General features: G+C 37.0%; 1 protein-coding gene across 3 annotated transcripts in view; it reads right to left on the bottom strand.

Moving 5' to 3' along the window:
* Positions 1-26496, bottom strand: part of NAV3 (neuron navigator 3) — a 526195-nt gene that overhangs the window by 336976 nt on the left and 162723 nt on the right. The window contains exon 1 of one of the 3 annotated variants that reach the window (XM_010413727.3): positions 24552-24626. The exons of the other annotated variants lie outside the window; for them this stretch is intronic. Coding sequence (XP_010412029.1) covers positions 24552-24611 — 60 coding nt within the window. The 5' untranslated portion in view covers positions 24612-24626. Of the gene's footprint in view, positions 1-24551; positions 24627-26496 lie in introns of those variants that run through there. 3 annotated transcript variants of the gene reach the window in all.

Raw genomic sequence — 26496 nt, 5'->3', positions numbered from 1 at the left:
CAGGATTAAAACCTACTCCTTGCAGCACTTGCAAAGGACAGCTTGCTCCTGAGATCTGTGCACATTAATAGAGGATGATCCAGCAGGAAAGCTGTTAGACTGGGCATCATTTCTGAATAATTGGCCAACAAAATGTGGACTGTAACTTACATTTGAATTCTGATGCATAAACTCTCTAATTAGAGAGTATGAGGCTTTCCCAGGCTTCAATCGAATTGATACCAATAAAAGGCATTTATAGGTCAGAGAGGCTAACATTATGGCTTAGTAAGAATACACCTCATGCACTCAAATGTTCCACTTACACCAATGATAGATAAATAGAAGAAAATAAGTTAACAGCAATGAATTATAGTATATAATGTTGTATCACAAAGATTTCTGTCAATTGAATGTTAATTCTCTTTCACAGACCTTTTAACATGAACAGCACAAATCCTTAAAGGAATCAGCTAGAAGCCTCTGTCTATCATAAAAAATGACCATATGCTTCCATCCCAATTGTTAGCTGTGCTGCATCCCTTACACTTCATCTACTTTTGAAGCCTTTAATGAATTATATTGTCAGAAATCTATATGGCTATGGTCTCCCATGCTCTGCAGGGAGCTGACTGTATTAGTACTTCAGGTGAATCCCAAGGGGATATGTGGCATCTGAGCTGGAGCTGCATTGGACTGTAAGCCAATACAGTTTGGCTGTTGTTAATTTGAATTTTGTGTTAATAATTGAAGCAGTAAGCTCCATCCTACAAACGTCAAGCCCAGAAATGGACAGGCACTGAGTGAGCATCTGTGAAGCTGTGATGCTGGGAAGAAGAGTCCGTACATTGTTGAGAATGTACAGTGTTGAGACTTGACATTTTCTGAGAGAATAACAAAAATAATGTAATTTGTACAGCAGGTCACTACAGCCTTCCTTCCATGCTTGTTTTTGGCAGCATCAGGGGCGTGAGGCAATATGGGAAAGATAACATCTCAATGCCAGTCACTCTATGGTGGAAACAAGTAGAGAAAGAAAGGCAATTCCACAGCACCCTCAATTGTCCTGATGAACATGCAGGATGTGGAATGACAAGTGATGATTTTAGAGAGAGGCAAGAGCTGTTTTCTTTCCTCTGCTATGAACATCATTGGAAAGGAAGCAATCCAGTTTTGATCTGAGTGCTTCTGAGCTGGAAAAAGATCTCTTTGATGTTGGTGTAGATGCAGGCATCCATGGATACCTACCTTACCCGAACAATCTCTTTCCTTCCTGTAATCTCAGTTAAGCAAACCGAGCAAGCAAGTGTTGAAGTTAAATATGTGTATGATGTCTTGCTGAATTTAATGTTAAGCACACAATTAAATGCCTTGCTGACACTAGATGTAAGCATTCCTGAGGCCACAGCAAGGGGTGCAGAAGCTCCTGGAGCATAATAGCAACTACAGAGCAGATTTCCTCACTGCAAACAGCTTTGGGGAGTACTCTTTTCCCTTTATCCTCAAAGCAAATCCATGCTGTTTATGCAGCTTTTCAAAGAGAGAAGATTAGCTCTCGTATTTGCAATATAGCTAATTATTATTTTAAGCAGTGGGCACGAGATTATATTTGAGGTAACATGCAGGAGCTAGATTATACTGAGATGTTTGGGCAGAAAAGTAATTCTTCCATTTGGTAAACAAAATGAATAGCTATAACCACAGATCAATCTCTTCTAAGACAGGGGCAAGAAAATAGAATTCTGCAAAGATCTCCCACAAATACAATTAAGTGAAGCCAACTTGCTATTCTACACATAAACATAACACATCTCAAGCTACAGACTGGATGTCTTGTAGTATTTAAGTCACATAAATGCGACTAAATATCTCCATCAATGTAAAAACCTTTTAAATATCACCACTCCACCACTCTTGCTGCAAATGAGAGCAATCATGATGCCTTTAATTCTTTAAGAGAATGAATAAAACATGCTGTTTATTGAAGTGACACAGGGACAGACTGTCTTGGGCACTCAAGTGAAAAGATGACCAGCATAAGAGAAATGAACATCACATTAATGGTTTATTAACTCCCTTGAGAGTGCTTTGCAAGCTACCAGTCAAAACTCCTCATTATTAATTCAGAATTTTTCTTGCAGTTGCCTGAAAATATACAAGTCCCAAAATACAGAACAAACACTTACCTTTTTCATATTCCATTGTTAGCACTTACTCTTTTCTTTAAAACAGATCTAAGATCTCTTGTTTCAGATATATATTCTGATTGTATCACACTACACCAGCTACAAGGGTGTATCTCACTTTCTTTACAAGCATGCAATTAGGCATAATCAAGCCATGGAATAGATTGCAAAAGATTTGTGCAGGATGTTTTTATACTACTCATATTGTATTATTTATTTTTATATAACACAAATACATATATATATATGATTTAGCTAAATATAGAATCCATGCCTATACTCCTTTAAATAAGATGAGGCAATTTCTAAGGATAATTTACATACAGTGTATGAAAAACATTTTATGAAAGGAAATAATTTATGTTCTTTTAGCCAGAGTAGTTGAAGAGAATGCTTTACTATGCAGAGGAAAGGTGTGTTTTCCCCAGTTTTTAGAGGCAATTAGTATCTTTAATTAGATATCTGCCCTTTAAAATTTTATTTCTTTTCCTCAGCTGCATCAGGTGCACACCTCCCCCATAATTACTTTGCCCTGCAGACATGTCATTTTTTTGTCCTTGATCATTCACAGCTACAACTAACAACCAGAACAGTGCAAGTAACTAGTGGTGAAAAAATACATATGCAAAATTTAGAGTAATTATGCTAGTGAAATTAATTTGATTTTTAAATGTCTTCAACATGGAGTTGAAGTGGTGCGCCCCTTTATATTCTAGTCATACATGTGAGGGCTTTTGGCAGGGGGAGAAGGAGGTGCTAATCCTTACTTTTCCCCATACCTTCTTAATAACAGGGAAGTATTAGATGTACACTTAGCTATTGGAGTAGTTTGATAAGACATAATTCAGAGTCTAATAAAAAATATATAATCTTGGAATCTTGATGTTCCAGTTTGTATTTTCTTTCTTTATACTCTACGGGATGGGCACAGAAATATATCACCCAAAGTATATATGGGACAATTCACCACAAAAAGAAACCTTTTTTTTCCTCTGGTGAAACCTTTTAGAAAGCAGAACCATACTACTCTCTGCCTATTCACATAGCATTTGCTGAAATGTCAACTAATACAAACTGAAGGCAAATAAGCTAAGAATGTGTTTAAGAAGAAAAAATGCAAAATATGTTTTTTAATTGTAAAACATGAAATTATAGAAGGTACAGGAAAATAAAACTTCTTACATTACAGAGCTACTGGAAGTGAAACAGCTTTTAGAAGTCCTTTCAAGTCATCAACTGAGGACCAATTCCTAAAGGCACCACAAAGCATCCAGAAGAAACCAATTACTGTTAGAGCAAGAAAACCTCATTGCAATGAGTCATTCCTTAACTCTCTGGGAGACGGGATACTGTGCTTTAGGAACATCAGGGTTTGGGTTTCCCTACCGTAACGTGACAAGCAGCTCTCCAGCATCAGAAAACGGTTTTCTCTGCAGAACTTCCTCCTTGTGCTTTTACAGAGCTAGAGCCCAAGGTGGCAGTGTTACCTTCTGGGATTGCTCTCTGCATCCTCGGCAATTCCTCGGAGTTGACTTGTCCCTCCGATAAAGGCAGAGGCGTATTTTCTCAGAAAGTCTGGTCTCACTAATAATTTTTCAGAAGACATGCTCATTAGAAAACTTCTCAAGCTCATTATTAGGCTCGGTACCGTTTTGAAACAAGAATGGGGAGGGGGAGGATGGAGTGGGGGAGAAAGATAAAGCCTATTTTCTTAAAAGCAAGCTTGATCCTGTATTTAAATAAAGCCATCACTTATTTTCTTAAAAATATGTGGCAATCTTGTTAACAAGCTTACACAATGGGTAAAGCAGTATAAAAACACCTTTACAATCCACTCTGGGATAACACTGTGAAGCAGCAAGTTTATGATAAACAGGTAGTTTCAAGTAAATCTGGCATTGCTTTTCCATCCAAACTTTAGTAAAGAGTTCAGGCACTAAGTTCTTGCTCTATTTGAGTCAAGAGAGTTGTTTTAAATTATTTTAATAACCTGCAGCATCTTTCTTGTTTATTTGTTTGCTTGTTTATGGTGTTCACAGTGTGGAAAGAGAGAAAAAGTCTGGTCTGTAAACCATCACAGCATATATCATCAGCTCCACTAAACAAGCCAAGGCAGACCAGGCAAAATTCAAAGGATAGCTCAGCATCACAAGAAAGCTTGAAAACAGAACTCGGGAGCTACTTTGTTTGAGTGCCCTGAAATCATCATGGCAAGTCTGTTCTGGAAAGATAAAGCAAACTGTTTTACTTCTACTCAATGTTAATTCAAGCTAGGTGGGAAATGCAGGAAATACCAATATGAAGAGCCCAGCACTAATGACAGCATCATTTTAACAAATTTCAACCACCTTTAGCAACTATACTTGAGCTTTTCTTACGAATATTGGAAAGGAGGAGGGGAAGTGACTAACCTTCTGAGGGTTCCCATTTTCTGTGTTTGCTACTCAGAGATGCTAGACAACAAATACAGACTAGAACCCTAATTTTTATACAGCTATGTTTTTATAATATTTATGCTCACCTATGTTTCTACCTAACAAAAAAAAAAAACCACCTGAAGAAACACGAGGTTTAAGAGGACAGTTCTCCAATATGCAATAAAAATTTTGTTGATGAACCCAATTTATTTATAAAAATTAATTTCATAAAAGAATCAGATATAATAAAGGAGATCAGAACTTCTATTAGTAGTAGTTCTTTCGTCACTGGCAGTTGGCAGCCAATAGCAATACTGTCAAATTAACAAGATTTTAAACTAAAATCTAGGTTTTTATTGGAGATGTATAGGGTATTTGTCTCAAAAGCATTTGTTTAAAACCAAATTAACGTATCAAGTAAAAGTATAATTCTGGAATCTCTCATTTTTAATTTTACTTTTCAGTGCCTGTTTTAAGCTACTAACAGGTTTCTACCATATGAGAAAAACCAGAGCAAATTTAGCACACCTGCATTCCTGTATCCTACAAGGGAGGAATCTCTGGAAACACTTTATTATCAAAGCTGGTCCTCCATTAGCTCAGAGAAATGAGCTTTAAAAACTAGGAAAACGGACTTCAGGAGAAGAAACTGATTTTTCCTGCTTGTAGTGAAAATACATATGACTCTTATAATTACATAAATAATTATTATAAAACAGCTTTTGGTTTATGTATTACTTATGACACTAATAACATTTTATCTTTTCCCTCTGAAATCCTCAAATTTTGTATTTCTTTAATCCACTAAGAAGGTCTTACTATTTAATTCAATTAGGTCTGTAAATACCACTTTCTGTCACTTCAGTAAAGAACCCACTAAATAAAAAATAGAAACAAAAGAATCATATCAGTATGATCTTGACACAGAAAGGAGCTTAAAATAGCTACTAGTAGAAGAGGAATTTGTATCTTGGTTTTTTTTTTCATTTTGTAAGCATATATTCTTGCTGTGTGAATAACACTGTGCAATTTTTAAAAATAGATCTGTTATTAGAGAAATGTTAAAAGGCATATAAAACCAATTATTTTCTCCTAGTGGGTTTTTGAATTGTTTTGGTTTTGTTTTTATAGGTTATTTTGTTGTTGTTGTGAGGGGTTTTTTTAAGAAATCAGGTGCTTTAAGCAAATGCCTCCTGTTATTTTTGAAGTCAAAATTGGAAATTAATGTCAAAATATTCAATAAGCACAGCTGCAGCATGATTCTAAGACTACTTCTGCTTCAAACAAACAAACTGTAGGAGTAAGTTCACAACATTTGAATTTGATTCTCAGTGCTGCAGAAACTTTGCACATGCCTATACCTATCAACATAGGAGCAGTTGTATTGCCAGCACAGACAGACTAGATAGTGACAATGAAGCTGTATCAGCTGCATATGAGCCAAAGGCTGACAAGCTCTATTCCTTTCAGATGTTTTCAACAGTGACAGACTAAAGAGCTAATATTCCAAAGCCCTAGACACCCACAAAATTGATGGAGAAAAGGATAATTGCTAAGAATATGTTATCAGCAAAATATGCATTCCAGCTTGAAAAGGCACTAACATTGTCTGCATTCAGCAGGTCACACACTAATGAGATTGCCTCTCACAGTTGCAGTTGATAGGGGAATGGAATAGTTCTCTAATTAGGTTTACTGACTAGGGGCCTATACCGTCTCCTCTGCATTAGCAAGCTGGGAATGCCACAACCTTCTGCATTGAAAGGAAGTGAGATATCTTCCTTACTCCCCACATAACCAAAACAAGCATACATGGGAGTATGTCCATCACTTCATCCATTCATTCATGAAGGGTAATTACTTCAGTCTGTCATTTTTACAAACCTTGAAGTTACTGAAGCAAGCCTTAGGCAAGTCAGACGTATATCACTGACAACAGTAATCTACTTGATAATATTTACTAAACTTTTCTCTTGCCTTTTTTCCAAGTTTCCTTGCTAGGGGGTCATAATGCATTTATACTTAAGCAATACTGCTTCCTATTGCAACATATAGACTGATAAAATATTTCCAGAGAGCCCATAGTGTCCATGCCTAACTCAGCCTCCTCTCTACTAGAGCCTAAAAAATTAAATGGACGGTGACTAGACTACTTTATCTGCAAATCATGCTTACAGTGTCCAACCACATCAGCCCTATATCCTGTGACCACACTGACACATGCTAATACTTGAACTCAGGTGGAAATTCTGATATTCAGATGCTTCTGAATGTGCAGACAGCAGCAGCCACCAGTCAGGACCTGTTTGGGAATAAATCCTTTGGCCTCTATTTCAAAGGGAACAGCATGCCACTTATGACAATGTAATAACTGGTTAAAGCTATCCAAACTGGCTTCATCAAGTCTTTTTTTATTATGTAATCATGCTAACAGGAGCTCGTGGTTGAGACAGAACTTTATACAAACCACAGGAATGGCAGCATAGCATATTAATGTTACCTGAATTTTGTTACAAAACCTGTATTTCAGTAGTATGTACTTTTGCCAAAATTCAGCTGTTTGGTTTGAAAATTTCCTCACTAGTTTCTACACTAAGCGCAGAGAGCTGTCAAAGAGCACAGCCCCATGCATGGAAGCCTAAGCAATGAATTGCTGAGGAATGAGCACCTCCAATTTTTGTCTTTGCTAGCATGATTATTTGATAATGCTATTTTGACAATGCTCTTTTAATATGACTACATATGTGTAAACACATTATTTTATATTAAAAAAGATGGTAACTAGAATGCTACTGGTTTATATATAATACGTAGTCCTGAAAATGCAAATTTTTTTGGTCTCTCACCCGCAAGGTACCAAAAAGCAGTCATGTAGCACCACACTGGTTACTAAAACCATTCATAATGTCCAGCAATTGACATGTTTAAAAACATGTCAGGAGAAGAAGAAAGCACTGCTGCTCAAGTTTACTAAATAACTACGGGTCATTGAACTGCTTCAGGACACCAGTTCTCCTTACAGATTTTTGAAGGATCCTCTTAAGTACCCTACTCTGCCTTATGCTAGAATTGTTAAAATGCCTCTCTAGATTAAATTCTAAATATTTATTAGTGGAAAAATGTAATTCACAATGAGATTAAAACAGATTGAGAACTGTGTCAATCAGTTTCAAGAACAGTTTTGCTGGGAAAAAATAAGCAAGGGCAACAACAGTCTTTGTGAAGCTTGTGATGAACATTAAGGGCATAAAAATAAGATCCTGCTTTTATTTTATAGAAGCAAGAACATAATGTCATAATAGCTAACGAAAAAATAAGAATCCAAACCTGACATTTAAAAAGAAAAGTATTACCAATTCATTTTTTAATGAAATTGGTCATGTATGACTTCATCTAAACCAAGAGATTAATTTCACTCATAGGGATTATCTGAAATGAGTTTTTCAATTAACGGTCACTAGCTGAATAAACCCCTGAGGAGACCTTAGTCTGTGTTACACTATACTACACAAATAAACTTGGCAAAAGCTGAAAAAGCAGAAAGACAGAGGTTGTCCTTGGTTTATCAAAGGAAACCTATTGTCTGTGAAAGCCTTTTATTTACTAATTGTAATTTAAAAACTTCTGTACAACCTCTTCACTAAGATAATTATATGTAATGTGGCTACTTTGTAGCACATTGAATTTTTTTAAAAGTGCAGGCTCAAGTTTCATTTCAAACCTGAAAATAAAGGACTTCTGTTGCCACACAAATCTCTCATAAGTGCATCATATTAGCATCAAAGGCTTATGGAAGAGGCATTAGAAGATGTGAACACAACTGAACAGCTGTGGTTGCTCTGTACAACCCTTTAGCATCCACTGAATATGGAGATGGTCCATATATGTACGCCCTTTCAAGCACATCTTGCCTAAGCGTAACTTCAACTCAGGTTCCTTGGAGAGAAAGTATGCTCTATATTCCCAGTCTCTGCAAGCACTGAGAGTCAAGTGTTACAGTGTGACCTCCCAAGCAATCTTCCTACAACTTCTAAATGTTTTTATTTTCAACTGGGTTCAGAAATTAGTTTGTTTATAAATCAGGTATTCCTCTTAAGTAGGCAGCTCTAAACCCAGATGCAACTGGGCAAGGTAGCCACAAAAAAACTGTGAGAGCATGTTGCTGGAAGAAGAGTTCACACATTTTCACAACTTCAGTGCTAACAATCACTTGCCACTTTCCTCCTTTGCAGCCTCAGGTTCACCAAGTCTTAGACTTCAGATTTAACATTCCTCAGAAGATGTGTTGTTTGGGGTGTCATTATAGCTACCTCATTTAAAAATTTTCAGGATTAGTCCTTAAATATAAATTTGAGTATGTAATTTACTGGATTGCGTGAACAGTCCTTTTTGAATCTTCCACAAAGAGCAAACCTGTAGTTCCTTGCTGTTTTATCCCACCTCCCCATCTCATTCTCTGAATTTTCCTGTATTGTTTCCATTCACCTATCTCCTCATTCCACTGCTTACCAGCAAGTGGACTACTTAAAAAAGATCGTTCTGAGATGCTTAGAATTACTTGTAGGGTGTCTTCAGTCATCTTCGTGGATAATAGAAAGTACCTTGTGTAAGAGCAGGAGAAAAATAACGTATTGAAAAAATTACAGAGAAACATTCCATTTAAAATTGCTGAAAGTTACAAATGTTCTTGAAAGACATCAAGATAATTTGTAATAACTTTCCTTAAAAAAACCTCTCTTTTTGAAAGGTAGTGTTACTGATTCCTGAAGATGACCTAAATCCACTGAATACATTGACTGTTCAGAACAGTCCTCAAATGCAGTCATGGTCTTTACTGTGCTTGTTCATGGAAGAATCTTGTTTAGCTCCTCCTTAAAATAAACTTCTATGTTGTGAAGAAGAATGAGTAAGAAAATAATCCTCATAAAAATTATGTAAGTGTAAAGGATTTCTTAGATTTTGTTATGAAAACTTTATAGGAAGATAGTGATATGTGTCATTCTACCATTAAGAGCATTGGAAACAAAATACATCCACATTTACTTTTTCTTATGTATTTTTTAATAAGATACAGAGACAAATTTTGATTTCTTGATTTTAATTCACAACATTAAATAAAAACACTTATAAATACTCATCATTTCAAAAAGCGTGTGCAGCAGAGGAAACGATATTTTTCTGCTAAAGATATGATGAAAAGGATACAAATCAAGTATAAACCCCAGTTCAGGCTATGAATTTGTAACTGGCAGCACCCTTATTAGTTAATATGCTATTACAAGCAGTTGTAAACACAGATGTGATTTTCCACATAAAAAAAATAAAACTTGTTTTTTCCTTTAATGTGTGTGTCTCTAAGATAAATTTGGTAACAATTAGTGAAAATTATTACAATCTTGACAAGCAGAATACTTAGGTACTCAGACAGTATTTACTATGTCTTTAAGTTTTAAAATATTTTTAAGTTACACTAAGCAATTGAGGCTTAAGTATACTTCAATTATATTACTAATTCTGGGCCCCAAAAATCAAGCTTCAAATTCTTCATCATGCAAGTCATGTAGAAAACCTCCTGTCAAGTTTTCAATATGCTATAAATAATTTTCCAAATATTTGTTAGTCAACTGCAATACCTTTCATGAGTTTTCACATTGCATATTACATATACAGCATTTAGTAGAAAATGTGCTCTTTAAAACTTATTAATTCATTTGCCAGTCTTTAATGGTCAAAACTTTTTTCCCTGATGTCAATTCCAATAATAAAAAATAAATAAAAGCCATGTCAATGCATATCCTTAGCAGACATTCTTGTTAACCAACTCTACAAAATTTCCATTAACTGAAATGCAGGAAATTCTCTGACATTTCTTACAAAGCACCCTACTTCCTTCCCCTCCCAGCTTTTCGACTCCAATATACTTTCAACAACTCCTTGAGATGCTGATTGTGAACTGTCTGAGGTCAACACATTGCAGAAGGCCACCCAGTTAGCAGCAAAGGGTGACATTTTCTTTGTATGAATAGCGGGCTTCCCTTTAATTCCATGTTAAACATTGAAGCATCTTGCATGTCCATCTGTGATCTAGGACTAAACTTTAACATTTTAAACTCCTAAGAAGCCAATAAATTTACATAAATTCCTTGTTTTTTTCTTTGTTAAAAATGATGAACATAGATCATTTATATCAGCAATCATGTACCTATGTGAGACTACATTTTTATGTGTACATTTATGGCTTAAACATGCCATATGTGTTTGTGTTCCAGTAATACCATGGGGTTTGTGCAGCAAGTTACCAAAGATACAAATATCTCTTCTTGTCTTCAAGATCACCCTGCTAGGCTAGAGAGGCTGGACCAGATGACCCACAGAGATCCCTTCCAACATGCCCCATCCTGCGATTCTGCCAACTGGTAATCTGAACAGTTGCCTAAAACTGCGAGGCTTTTTAATCCTTTAAACACTGACATGCTTTCACTGCATATCCTGACAGCAAGGGGTTTCAAAGCACCTGCTGCAAGTTCTAGTTCATGAGTTAAAGAAAACAAAATCTCTCTTACATCATTGAAAGTTTGTGTTTAAGGATTTATAAGCAAAATTGGCCTCTCTGTCTGGAAAACTAGTAATATTGGGGAGATTGTCCTCGCTAAATGGTGTTGCCAGTAGTGGTTGGAAGAGATGAGTAGATGCACACAGGAACAGAGGTACCATAATGGTACCATGAAAAGCAGCAATAAGTTGTGTTTGGCCAAATGTATTAGAGATACAACAGCAGCAATAATGTATCCTTTGCTTCCATACAGAACAACCCTGAAAGGTAAATTTATCAACTACAAATAAAGCACAAATCTTACTGTGCAACTGAATGATTCAGTGTAATGTAATAATATACAGAAAAGCAAAGCATGAAAATGAAGTCTGGATTCTGACTCCACTGCTATGCTATTCAAAAAAGATTGAGTGTATAGTCCGATAGTATGAATCTAATTCCAAAAGATAGCTATTGTAAAAGGAAGTATATTTCTTTTATCCCAAGTAAACTTAGACACTTATTATTATCCCAATGAACAGACAAACATGCTTCTTAGAGAAAGACATACAGCACTTCTGTAACTCCAAACAACCTGCTAAAAATAGTTTATAATAATGTAATAAAGGACTGTACCACCATGCAGATGCACAAATGAAAAATAAAATTGCAGAAGCTACCTTAATTCCACCTCTACATTATTAGCTTCTTATTCATGATATCATTTTTTTAACACAGTTTTACTGCATTTGATACTGTCCATTTCACAGCAGCCCTCGGGACTGAACAAAACTAGTGAATGATATGGGCACAGCACATTGAGACTGAGTAGGCAGACTGTAAGTAGAGACATATTTTCTATTTCAGATAGAGGACTATTCCTATAAATGCTGATGCATTTACTAAAACTTGTCACAAGTGTGAAAACTGCAAATAGGCACAGGATTGGAGACTAAATAGCTATGACATGGTGTAAGGACACAGTGTAGTGGCGGACTTGGCAGTGCTGGGTTAACAGCTGGATTCAATGAACTTCGAGGTCCTTTTCAACCGTAACGATTCTATGACACAGAGGAGAAAAAGTAAAGAGGGGATTTTTTTTTCGTTTGGTTGGGGTTTTTTTTGTTTTTGGGTTTTTTTGGTATTTTTTTTCCTACTTCACAGGAGAAATGCATGCACAGATCTAAACATGTACCACTGAATCAGGGAAGTCTATAGGGAAGGCATGACTTGAACCCAGGTATCATTCCAGTTCCTTAGTCACAGGTTTGTTTTCTTGAGGTGTAAACTTCTAATTAATGCTTGGGATAAATCCATTATGACACTGTATCCAGGAGCACATTCAGCATTAGCAAGCTAACTTGAAATGGGTACACCTTAGAAATATCTCAAATCTCAAAAAAATCATTGTGAAAGAGTCATTTTCTTTCCCAGTATCATTCCAGAAAAACAAATTTTATTTTTTTTAGTGTTGTGATGCAGTATAGAACATTTCAAAAATTAAAAGAGGTATTCAACTATCATTTTAAATCTCACTAAATATCAAATCTTTAATCTTTAATTGGATACCTGCACCACAGCATAGCATTTTAACACTGAAAACCAAATCAGACAGCCCTGACTTAGCCTGCAACTCAGCTGTCTGTGCTGTACATGATGAATCACTCCCTATTTTGAGCAGCTTTCCACACATTGAGACTTGCATTCATAAATTCACATTAGGCAGTTAATGGGACAGAATCGGGGTTGCTATGACAACAGTGTGATGTGCCCTATCACTTAAGTGAGAAAATGAACACTAGTAATTATCACCAAGCAAATGGTATTTTAGTCTTTTGTATACTATATCTTTTCAATGTTTTACTTTAGCTAATGAATGGATTTGTGATTTTCTACAAAGGTAGACTAAAAACCAGCCAGTGTATTGCATGATCTCATACGAAAAGTGAGTCAGAGTATGTCACCAAGCAAAGCTTATAGGACTTACGTATTTGCAAACAACACTGACAAGATACAACGACATTAGGAAACTGCAGTTCTGAGTTCAACAGTAGGGTGCATCAGATAAAATTCACAGCATGAACAAGCACTGTCTCAATGATGTTTTCAATCTGAAATCAATATTACCTTCATGTCATGAAACCCAATAGTCATAAAGAACATACAACACTGACATTTCTCATTAGGGTTGCAACAGATATCCTGTATTGTAGCAAAATACTGTTAAAACCCTTTGTGCACTTGCTTTCTCTTCTGAGAAGGTCAGACTCCCCTAATAACATCTCTTGTACTTAAAAGGACAGATGCAAGCAGAATACTTCTGGACTGACATTCAAAAAATAAATACTGCTAAAGCCATAGTTTTATGATCTGTGTTATGATTTTTTTTGTTTATTCCACACAATTTAGAAACGGCAGTACTTAATATGCTTAGAAAAAAGATTATATATATATATATATATATATATGTTCACATTTAAAATCTCTACCTCCTACCATTGATCTAACTCCCCTTTAACCTACAGGAGTCTGAAGACATGTTCTTTTACCCACTTTCAAGGTATCAGTAGATAATTTGAAACTGTCCCTATTTTCATGGCTCTCGAGTACAGCAGCTCCCCTTTTTACCTTAAATAGCCTGAAAGAACAGACTGTCATTCTCTGAAATTGCCAGTGATCAGTATGTCTTACATAAGTAAGCACTGTGGTTTAACCTGCCTTCTGTCTGGCAGAAAATTCAGGTATGATTATTCAAAGAATTATTGAAGGGCCTATCATCAAAATACTCAAACCCAAAATATACAGCATATCTTTAAAGTTCTGAATCTGCATGATTATATGATAAGCTTCCTTATTCCCATGAGTTTAGGGTTAGTAATGAGGCACAAAGCCAAAGACAGACAGTTAAACTTGAGACTTGATGCAGTCCTGGCCTAACTTCACAGTCACTGCTACACCAAGAGGTAGATCTGCCTCTGACAGGTGTCAAAGACCACAAAGTGTACATAGAGTTGTTTTTCTACCTTTACAGCCTCCCAGACCCTTAAAACAGTCCCAAAAGACTGAATTAAGAATTCCTGTCCCACAGTAACATCAGCATTTCATAAAATGTAGATAAAGCTCAGAAGAGCCTGAAGAAACAAGGAAAATGCTTGAGTGATACACAATATAAAAAGGAATAAGAGAGCATGGTGCTACCACAGAATGAGTCTGCTATGTCCAACACTGTAAAATAACTGTTAGAAAGTTGTTCATCAGTGATTTTAGTGCACTATCATATTATTTATATATCTCCATAAAATAGTAAGTTTCTAGAGAGCATAAGGTGTGTATGTTGATAAGTGTGGGGTAAGGGAAAATGAGAAATTAATTCTATTGTCTGTATCTTGAGAGTCTGGAGAAAAGCAAAAAAAAAAACACCAGACCAACAACAACAAAACCAAAACCACATTTCCCAACTTTTCACAATATCCAGTTTACTGAACATTCCTATCAAGCTGAATTCTGTACATATACATCCGTATACTCAAAGACAATTTTTCATTTAACCAGGACTTGTTGGGTTTATTAAGTAGCACTTAGCTGCAGCTGTCCTTTTTTTCTCACCCGAAATTTTTATCTTCAGGCTTGCAGGAAATATTTTTCTTCAGATTTTTAAGCAAAATAATGTAACTTGTAGTTCCAAACCTGGCTGGGGAGTTAAGGAGATTTAGGGACTACATTTCAGATCAGTAATCTCTATTATGTGACCTTGTGATCAGTGGCATTTTCTAGCCTAGACTGCAATTCCCATGACGCCAGTAGAGGCACAGTTTTGACTCTAAACACCCTTCATTGTGGACTTCTTCCTCAGGCAAATTGTAATAGTTGGTTGCTATTCTTCTGTGTATTTAATGATAAAACCACAGCCACTCAGACAGGCAGATAATATGAGCTGAATTTTAATGTAGAACATAAGCAACATTTTGTAGATGAGAAAGAAATAAATTTAAATAAAGTTGTGGAGTCCCCTGTTTCTACCTCACTGTAATAATCTCTCAATGTATAGCTATATACTATACTTATTCCTATTCATAAAACTGAAGATAGCTTTGTCTCAGTACATTTATGAAAAATGGCAAAACTATTTTATTCTGATCTTTCAGAGAGGTAACATTCCCATTTACTGCTCTGAAACCAATGGTCTTAATTAGCTACTGATTTATATAGTCTTCATGCTGTCCTCAATCCAACACATGACCAGTGGTAAAGCACAGAACTGAAGGGCGTTTTTTTCTCTAATTGTACAAATACATGTGTTTCTCACATAAATGGTTTTCCTAAATCACAGAACAAGTCCAAATATTTACCCAAGCTTCATCAAAAGCACAATTACTCACACATGATTTATAAAATCCCTCTTCATAGCGACCTCCCAAAACTTATTCCCAAACCAAACAGCCCAGCTGGGAGATACCTTCTATTACACTTTTGAGAAATTACTATACAGCTGTTATCTATCAGACCCTGACAACCTGCATAAAATAAATTATCTAAACACTTAATTTAAGAGAAAAATCACTGATAGCAATCTTACCGTTAAACACAGGGACATGCATTTATTTACACAGGGAAAGGTTTTTATACCTCATTTTCTGCTGCTCATCAATTGTGAGCCAACAATTTAAGAACTTACTTTCTTCATAAATCCTCACTAAAGATTTTATTTTAAAAAAGGAAAAACCTCCATTTAAAGAGCACAGTTGGCTAGGAAATGATGGTATAGTTATAAATAAAAATTATTAATCAACTGTCACTTGAGAGTATTCTGACCGAATTTACTGTCAGCGTCACAGATAAACTTTTGTGCATTTTATTTCTTTGAACAGGAATTATACTGTGAAAGAAAAAAGAATCATGCACAATGGTCCAGACTTCATTTACAGTAGGAAGGGAGAGAAAGAGGGTCTCTGAAAACAGATTAGTATCTGTGTAATCTGAAAATTCCCTTTTTCATATAGCCACTGATACTGGCAAAAATTCAGTGTGAACTTACAGCTTTGTTCTAGCAGGGTTTACATCAAACCAGATATGATCTGCCCTTCCATAACTAGCATAAATCAAATGGACTCCACACTGTCTTCTCATGCTCATTTAAAACAAAAACAATGCATGCCCATGTCTAAAGTGCCATCTTTAGATGATCTCAGACTATACAGGTGAATATAGATTCATAAATGATATTTTCTTTAATTTCTTCATATCTGGATCAAATATTTTAAACTGATTAGCCATTCCGATGTTCTAAAAACCTCCTTTTTCTTTTTTGCATTTCACCTCAACTGGTCTTGAATCAGGGCTTACTTAAGCCATCTGTCTGAAAACAAGGCATTTGTAATCAAAACCAAAGAACATTAAGTCCTTACTTTCTCAGCAGTTCTAAAACTAGGACACACTGACAAGTGTCCAGATCCTCCCCCATAATTTCTTCTAGGCTAACAGAAGCATTCACCTCTAAAGATGATGTAAGTGCCTATTTAAAAACCAAAAGCACAGAGGGTTGTAGAGGAACTACCACCATTCAGGGACAACTGGGTTTTGATCTTTAGGGTAGTGTAGAGGGAAACGTATTTGTGTTAACAAGTTTTCATTGTACTCAAATGGGCTTAAAAGTTAGCAGAAATATACCCTACCTTCTACCAAATTGTCTCTCTCAGCAGAAACTGGATAGTATTAGTACAGGGAGCAGGCATCTATTCTTTTCTAATGCAGATTTTGTTGAATTTACCCTTCTGTATCTTTTTTTTTTTTCTTTTTTTCTGAGTTTAAACCATTAGGCAATATTGAGCAATATAGACAATTTTTAAATCCATCGCTAGGATTTTGACAGGAACAAAGTTTACACCAACGCAAACACTTTAGAAAATCCCATATGATATTATGTCTTAAGTCTTGAGAAAAGCCAATGAAATCACTAAGTGAGCAACACTAAAAGCACTTACTCTCGTGTTTTACATAAACATCATGTACAGTTCTGTGCCAAATACATGTTATCTTGCCACAACACTAGATGTGTGCAACAGACACAGCTGACACCTTTACAGACCCACGTGTACTTTCACTTACAAAACAAACAAAAACTCAGTTTATGTAAGAGTATTTATCATAGCTACAAATAGAGAAATGTCCATAAATCAAGCATATGCCCACAGCACACCTGTGTTCCAGCAAGTGCATATTATGAAAATTAAATGTCTTTAAATACTAAGAAAAAGTTAACTACTATCAGTAGAGGGACTGAAAGGCAAAAAGTGCAAAAAGAAATCTCTACTGATATGTGAGAGTCAATGAAACTACAGAAGAGAAGGAAAGAATTTGTTATTCTGTCTCCTTGATATCATTATCATAACATGCAAATCAAGATGCAACAAGAGTTGAAGCTGACACATGCACACAACTTCAAAAAATTCTACTAAATACCATATTTCATATAGCACAAACAATATGATGAATAAAAACAAAAGCAAAATGATAGCTTCTCTAATGTAGAAGCAAATACTTGCACTGATGCTCTGCATCCCAGAGGCTCCCTAAAAATTTTGAGACTGTCCTACCATACCATTTCACTTTCATAATCAAAGATAAGTATGGGGGGGAAGGGGGGAGGAGAAGCCTCATGAGATCAAGAGGTTGGCTGAAAAGTTATTTAAGCTCTTAGAGAGTTCCTCAGTTGTACACCACAAATAGAAAAAGATAAATGAAGTAACAAGTTGAAGAGAGTTACATTTTCAGCCTTTCCTTGTATTCAGTGAAGGAGGTTATTTGTTTGAGGGACGTGGTCCTCCTCTGTAAGAATACATAAAACCCACCCAATGCTAGGCATTTGGTTCTTGTCAAGGAGACTGTTGTATGAAAACAATGGGGTCATTTCAAAATGAGACTAACTGCATTTAAGCAGAAAAGTAAACACTAGCTACAAATAGCACAGTCTCTCACTCTTCAAAAAGAGTAAGATGTTACTTGCCTTAAAACGCTGCCTTTGAAACAGTAAGCGCACAAATATTGACAAAACATCTGAACAAAAGAATGGAAACAGCAAGTGTTACAAAACAAAGCTCCTATAAAAGTAAAAGTCATGGCCTTGAAGAATAAGAGGCCTTTAAGAGGGACAGTTGATTCATCAAAGGTGCAAGTGCTCAGATAAAACTAACATTTGGAGAGCTTTTATTAGGCAAAAAAAGTCCCCTATTATTCACCCCCCCACATTGGGATTAAACAATTCCTTACTTTGAGAAAGTTGTCCCTGAATGTATACAGAACAGAGGACTTTGCAGCTCTGTTTCAAGGATGTTTAGGAGCAAAAGGTTGAGCAGGGGGCAATAAAGGGGTGGGGGCAGAGGGGACAGAGAAACAGAACTGAGTACATGGGCTGGTAGCCCTGGAGCCTTGACTCCAAATGTAGTGAAAAATCAATGCCTTCCCCTGAAACCAACTGCTGTAACAGGAGAGGCAGAAGGAAAGTGCACTTTAGATTTCCTGCCTTCAGCTAGGATAGAGAGGATCTGTCCTGAAGCTCTGACTCAGCACTGTCTGCCTTGCTGCTGGAGTAGACATGGGGGAGCAGCACTACCATATCTGCCTGAAATGGAACTTTTGCACTAAAAATCTTCCCTGTCCCTTACACAGAATTCCCTGATTAATAATGCTGGAAATGCTGCATTTCTGCACTGTCCATGTCTGACTCAGCACAGTGGAACTGCAGCCCAATCTAGGAAGCCTTCCCAAGGCATTTTTGCAATTGCCTCTACCTCAGTGTTGCTTCTGAAATATGAAAAGGTGAGACACTCAGAGGTGTTAGAGTAGACTGGGAAGGAAGAAACTAGAGAGAATTTAGGCAGTCCTGGACTGCCCTACTTTGGGCAAAATCTAGAGTGCCCCAGAACTGACATGGGCAACTTCACAGGTCATAGCCTTGACTGCAAATCCAGAATGAGCCACTCTACCCCAGTGCTATTACAGAGCACTGTATCAATGTATGCAGTTTCCACAGTAAGCCTTACAATAAGGCCTTAGTTATTTATGTTCATTAAAGAACAGTAATTCTGACAGAGGAAGGACCTTTACTGTTACTTTGATACATCTCTGTTACTTTCCTTTTAATCCAGAATTGCATTATGAATAAGGTATGCAATAAAGAGTTGGTGCAAAGCTCTTCTCTGTCCTACACAGAAAAACTTTAGTATTGGGGGTGTTGGGTGGGTTGTGAGGTGGAGAACACTGGAGAACACATCATTCCCACTTTAGGTGCTCTTCTCCGACTCCAATCATCTACCAGACATTGCCATGTTTCATTGGCTCTGAATACAGCCCCAAATATCTGTAGCTCTGTACTTGGGCTTGCCTGTCCCTGGTGCGTCATACGAGAAAGCCAAACGTGGGTTAGAGATATTGATACTGAGTAGTTATCAAATTACAGATGCACACTTGAGACAGTGTCTGATAGAAGAGCTTTTAGCTCCCCTCAGAGCTAGACAGGGGTGTCAACATGTGACTTACGTACACAAGAAGAAACAAGCTCTGTAAGTATATTCTCCATATAGCAGAAGCCATTGCATTGACACAGTCTACTGTGAGGGATATCTTATTTCACAGGTAAATCACCCAGAAAAATCTGTAATACCTAAACCAGAAAATATTCAGACTATGCAAACATAAGCAAACATCTTTAATACTCTGTAGTGTCCAAAATGAAATCCGTGCTTTCTTACCCTGTAGAAATTAGGATTCTGGAGAACAATAGGGTAATTTGAGAGAATTAGATCTAACTAAAAAGACAAAGGGGAGTGCTTATATGAAAATATCCCAAAGTTACTGGAACATAAATTGGTTAAGAAATCTGATCCTTACGCATGAGCAATGAAAGCTTTCTATACAACTTTAAAATGTACTGATACCATTAGAAGCAGTTACATCAGCAGGTATAAAACATCACCCTGCAATTCAGGCACTATATGCTTCTCCATATGGCAGCACGATACGACCAGTTGTCTCAGAAGTCTAAGGAAATTGATGCATTTAAAAAAAAAAATTCAATATCCCCACATTCCCATATCATTAAAGATATGTTCATAGTCTTTAGCCTCATACCCCTTAATGCTAACTATTACCGTTATCAATAAATTTGTTCACAAGATCATTTGTGGAAAGCTGTAATGAAAAAACCAGTCCCTATGAAACACCTGCCAAAAACTTCTTCAGAAAGCAGTTGATAGATTGGGAATCCTCACACAGTCCTACTAAAACTCTGACATCTTTTAAAAAAAAATTTAATAGAAATATTTTAATATTTTTACACACATATAATTAATTCATTTGAAGCACAGAAACATCATGAACCACGAGAAGAAATTCCAACATAGCATTCAAATAAAATCACAATTAAACCCTTTCTAGCTAAAGGTAATTGCTTTGCAACAACTGAAATTAAATCCTTTTAAGTTATTTGCATTTAAAAAAAATCAATAGAAGCCTTGGGAAATAGAGCACAAAAAGTAGTACAGGAGATAAAATGACCCTTTCATGTTCTGATTAAGGGTTTGTGGATAATAAGGTATTTGTAAGGCAAATACAATAGCAATCCATAGAAACACAAAAATATCCAGAATATTTTTTTTAAAATGTGAAAACAATAAAAAAAAAATCTTTTGTTTGTGGTTGCTGGTGTTTCTTGTTTTGTCTTTTAATAAACCAGAGATTTTTGAGGTTTACATACAGACAGAATAGCATATTTGTATGTGAATCCCTTAAAATTCTTTCCTCAAGCTACAAACTCCAGACATAAATTATAGAGGACATATTGGTCTCCTTGAGCCTTGGGAACAGCAATCAGTCTGTCAATGGCAAATAGGAATGACTTGATGAATACAAAATATCTTTCAGTTGAAAGATTTTTTCCACTGTTTGGGAAATACTTGTCAATACTAATCCATTTCAGTCTCTCCTGCAGAAGAATACAAAACTAATTTGATTAACCAACAAACTAATTACTTGGACATCAAGTCTTAATAGTGATTTTGTTACAGAATTGGGTCATATCTGTGGGCTTTACTATTCAGAGAGGTAAATTCAGACACAATGCATCTGTTCTCTAGACCAGGCCATGGTCTAGAGAATTGTTACAGTAAGACTTGAACAGCTGTGAATTTCTCATCTGGAATAAAAAAATTAGATTCTAAATACCCAAAATGTAATAAGAAGCAGAACGGGTGTCTCCCACAACCAGCACATATGGGTCAGCTGGGGGAAATAGATAAGGTTTTCATGAATTTATGTGAGTGACTAAAAACCAGAGACCAGAACTTTTCACTTTGACACTACTAGAAAGAGGACTCATACCTAACAAAAAACAACTGCCTTGAATTTATCTGGGGAAGTGATTTTTGTCTATGGCAGGATCTACTTTATCAAATTGATGATGTAACATTGGAGCTAACCTGGGAAAAATTCCCAGCTGGATAATATCATCTGTGTCAATATAATGCTGTCACAGAGCAGTTACAATAGATGAGTACTATCACCGCATGTGTCTCCGGAATAAGGCAGGGAGAAAAATAACACAGTTTCAAAGGTTTTTCTCCATGAGACTGGAAAGCTGGAATTGAGGCAGATACTACAGAAATATCTGGCAGGTAACACTGTATTTCTTCTTTGATTATTTTAATATTGTGCTGTAAAAAACACAACCATTTTGGCTTTCACACCAAAAGCTTTCCAGGGGAATGTCAGAATTGCTTCAGTGCAAGTGAAAAAAGTAATCTCAGCAGTTAATTTCTTTTAAGATTTTGTGAAACAGTAGTCATTTTGTGTTGAATGTGTTCAGCAACAGCAGCTCTATCCAGGAATGTGAAATGCATGATTTATACACTCTGTCTTCTGTATACTGAGGATCAGTGGAAAATGTAAATATGCAGAAAAAGATATGTGGCAATAAGAGGCAACTGAAAGCAACATCATGAGAAATAATCCATTTGTACTCGCAGTTCTGATAGCTGGAGAAGGCCACAAGGTACTCTATTGTCGCACATCAAGAAATTATAAAAATTACTTATGATGAAATGAGGAAAATTCCAGGTGCAGATTCCATTACAAAACACTGAGGAAGTACTTGTGTTGACCTAACAGCTGATGAACAAAGCATTGTGGTAATGACTTTAGTTCTATCCAGGTAAGAAGTGTTTAGGTTCTTTCTTTTTCTTTTGATTGTAATTTAGACAGTTTGATCATATCCCTTCCACATTACTGGTGTTTATGTCTCTTAACAGTCATCACCAGGACAAAGACTTCTTAAAACTGACTGCTCCCACACACTGCTTTCTCTTTAACTGATGCTCTGCCTCTGCAACAGAACTTCCCCATCTCCTTTATTACCCCAACTCCACTATGTACATTTAGCCTCTCACAGACAAATTACTTTTCCTCATCATTAATAAATGGTGTTCCTGGGTTTGCATTATCAGTCCAGTCCACAAGTGCAGATGATGGGACCCTGACCTTGCCAAGAGAGGCAATGCTTTAAGCTGGACAAGGGGTAGGTGGGAGATCAGAGAGGGCTGCATGGGAACACTGGTTCTTTAAGCTGTGACTGCATATGAGATCAGCATTCCCAAGATACTTCACAAAGAGCTGGATCTTGTTTTCTATGGCATCACTTGTCTTCTCTTATGGTCATATTCATTTAACATTCTTTTGCAATGAGACTGAACATGCATCCTTAGTGCCTGTGAATGACTTCCTTAGCTCTCTGTGCTCATCTTCCCTACATTACATCCTGTTCTTTGTACCCCCCACTTGCAGAGCTCCAATCAGGAAATACATCCATATATACACATACATATTATTTTCCTTCTTCCTTCAGGATGACACTAATACATTGTCATGATTCTGGAAAAGGCCTTGGGGGATGCTCTTGTCAGATCAAATGGTGGTGATCAAAGTTACTTAAAAAAGTAAAATAAAACAGGAGTCCAAAGCAAAGAGGGAAAACCCCTTCTGTACAGAGGAAGCCCTTGAATAGTTAGGGGGGTGAAGGAGAAGCCTCTGTTCAGAGCCTCATCTTCAGCTATCACATACAGAACTCCCCTGTGTTTGTTTCTCATTTTGAATGTCTGGCAACAGGATGGAAAAGGACCCTTGACGGGGAATGGGCACTTCATTCTGTTCTGAGGATATACACATCTACTGCTGCCCCTGTCTTTACACAGGAAATAGTTGAGGAGGGGGGGTGTTGTGGGTTTTTTGATGGGGGTGGTTTTGATGGTTTTTCTGTGGGGTTTGTTTGGGTTTTTTCCCCCCTTCAATTGTGAGACCAGGATGTAGCTGTTCCATTTGTTCCATAAAGTGCCCCCTCTGGATAATAACAGAATAATACTGGCTGGAAGAGACCTCAAGAGAGCTCTACTCCAATCTCTTCCAAGTAAAGTCTGCTCAGGTCAGCTTGCTCAGGGCTATTCCCAGATGGAAAATCTGCAAGGACTATCTGCACAGCCTGTGCACTTGCCACCTCCGCCAGTACTTGTACTGTCCTCACGGTGAAAAGCCTTTTCAGTACAGCTCCTCTTTTTTCAATTTTCAACTCCTGTTGAACATGGTGGGAGAACAAGAGACAAAGAGCCTGGTACCACGTTATTGATGACCTCCTGGTAGGAGGTGACGGACTGCTGTCAAGTCATCCCTTCTCCAGACTTCAGCCAAGGAACCCCAGCTCCTTGGCTTCTCATCACAGGTACCACTCTGCTGAACTCCCTACAGCATTACTGACACCCTTCTTGTTCAGAGGGGCCCCAAATATATACTAAACTATAAGGAGCAGTTTAGATGGGTTATAAGAAATGCTGTGTAAAGGGGATCATCACTTCACTTGATCTCCCTCGTTCGCGCAGTTGAGGAAGCTGTTGCTGCCTTTGTGGTCAGGCAGATACTGCTGTCCCATGCTCACCTTTCTACCTACCACAGCCCCAGCATTTTTTCATGGAGCTGCTCCACAGACTGGCAGACCTCAGCTTGTAACTTTGTGAGGAATTGTTCTTTCCCAGGAGCAAGACTCTCAAGAGCAGCACTTTGTTCCCTCCTCCAAGTCATAGATTAAGATATTGAACATAACCAGAACAGAACCCTGTAGTACTTCTCTCACTACCAGCCTCCAAGCAAAGTATGACCCATTAAAATCACTCTCTGGGCCCAATGATCCAAACCACATTGTTGTTCATCAGACCACATCCCAGGCTTCAAACACCTTCACACAAGAATGTTGTGTGAGAGAGAGCATCAAAAGCCCTGCCAAAAATCTACTCTCACTCTATAATTTTTCTTAAGACACAAAATCATTCAGCTATAGCATTCCTACAAATAAGTAGCAATTTTCTCCCAAACTAAGAGGCTGGTAAAAATCACAATTCTCACTGTGAACCAGTGATGCAATCGCTGTACTGGGACAACTGAAGACAGCTGTTGACTTTGCATCCTGGATTTCTTCCAGCTGTCCCTTGCAAAATGGCATTTTCTTCTGTGATTTTTCAGCTGGCGTTATGGTCCAGTTTCCATGCTAGAATTTCTCCTTGCAAGTTCCAGGACTGTGGATAACCTTGGCTTTCTAAAAAACTGTTTCCTGCAATATTAAGAGAATTAAAATGAATTTCCCTGAGCATCTAATCTCAGTAGGCAGTGATCTCCAAAGAAAATAAATAAATAAATAGTTCCATTCTCAGCAGTCAGAGCAATTTTAGCTAGAAATAAATCAAATTTGGAGTGCTAGTGTCAGTACTGCATACAGTTGGATGAATCAAAACATATTTGCATAGATATTTGCACTGTTTTAATGTCCACTTTCCAAATGGTGTGAACTTCACAAACACTGGTGCAGTCAGCTTCAGCTTTATATCTGCGCATCAAAATTTACTGCTGACTGGAAGAAAGCCCCCTGGGGAGGGGGGTGCAAAAAGACAACTTCTTCTGCATATATAGGGTATATGGCTGAATATACACCAACTGATACAAAAGGACTTCTGCTTCTTTCCACCAGAAAGGCTTCCAACATAACCTTTACAAATGCTTTGTTTGGAAATAACTACCAGCTATATGGACGCATTTTTTATATAAACAAAAAGGGTTATTTTTAAATAAAAGTGAAAAACTGTTGTCAGATTCTGAAGAATACTACTTCTTCACCTCTGGACTTGAGAGTGTATCTTTCAGAAAGGAGATCCGCATGTGGGGAAGATAGTGCCTCCAATAACATAGAAAAATAGCTGAAAAATTCAGAGATTGCCCAACTCAAAATATTCTTTTTTATAGAATCATACCATGTTTCCAATCTAAAACTAGTCAATTATTAAAATAGCACTTGCTAAATTCAGAGGTATTAAGTCGTCTAGATTTAATTCTAGAGTTTGAAAAAAGAATCTCCACAGCCTTTGCCCAAGTTCATAAGGATCAAGCAATATGTTGAAGAATAATTTCTATGGATTTCAAGCTTATATTAAAAAAGATTTTATGTCTGTAAGTGCAAAGATCAAATGCCAGAGTTGTGGTTTTCTGGTAGCCAGTGAAGAAAATTAATTGATTTCTATAGTATTGTTTATTTGCGACAGGATTAAAACATACCGCAAAAATCACTGCTACAAAAAACTGAGCAGTCTTCCTATAAGGCTTCACCTAAGCTCTACATGTAACATAACTGAGGTACATTTATAATTCCAGTGAAGTCAGTCTGAAATCAAAGTCATAATCTGGCATCAAGAGTAAAAATGAAGAACTAAAGTTCTGAGAGGCCTTTATATTATTGTTCTGAACCCTGAAGAGCTTTAATGTTAAAGCAATTTTCACATCTGGTGCATGATTGATGATTTTTGGATTCTGTAAAAACTTGAACTGTGGCACAGCTATTTATGTCTGAGAGAGTCTAATTTTTTACACACACACATGGCAAAACCTGCCTCTATCTCTATCTTGTCTTCACTGTGTACTTTTGAACAAAAGTCTGGATTATAGGAGAAGCATGGACAAACCACTTCAGAAACCACACTGGTGATGAGGGATGGCAGAATTGTATAAGGGAGGGGATGGGACTGAGCTGGGACCATACAGGAGGAGAGGCAAATGTTTTTACAATGAAAATGAGAGGGGAACAGATGCATTCCTGTGAGCACAGGACTGCACACTTCATTCATCCACAGAATCTTGTCATGTTGCAAAGGTGGTGAAGAACGAGGTCTTTAGCTCTCCTCTGTCTTGCCCTGCTGCAGATTTCAGTCTACGATACAGCCACAGTGTTCAGGCACCATTCTTTGGAAAGATGCCTCCTCTCCCTCAGGCTTAAGTGATCATGAGCCCTGCCCAGGATAGTGAA

Source organism: Corvus cornix, chromosome 1A (genome assembly GCF_000738735.6).
Source record: "Corvus cornix cornix isolate S_Up_H32 chromosome 1A, ASM73873v5, whole genome shotgun sequence".
Lineage (NCBI taxonomy): Eukaryota > Metazoa > Chordata > Aves > Passeriformes > Corvidae > Corvus > Corvus cornix.
The sequence above is the reverse complement of the archived record's forward strand: the minus strand, read 5'-3'. Positions and strand labels throughout refer to the sequence as shown.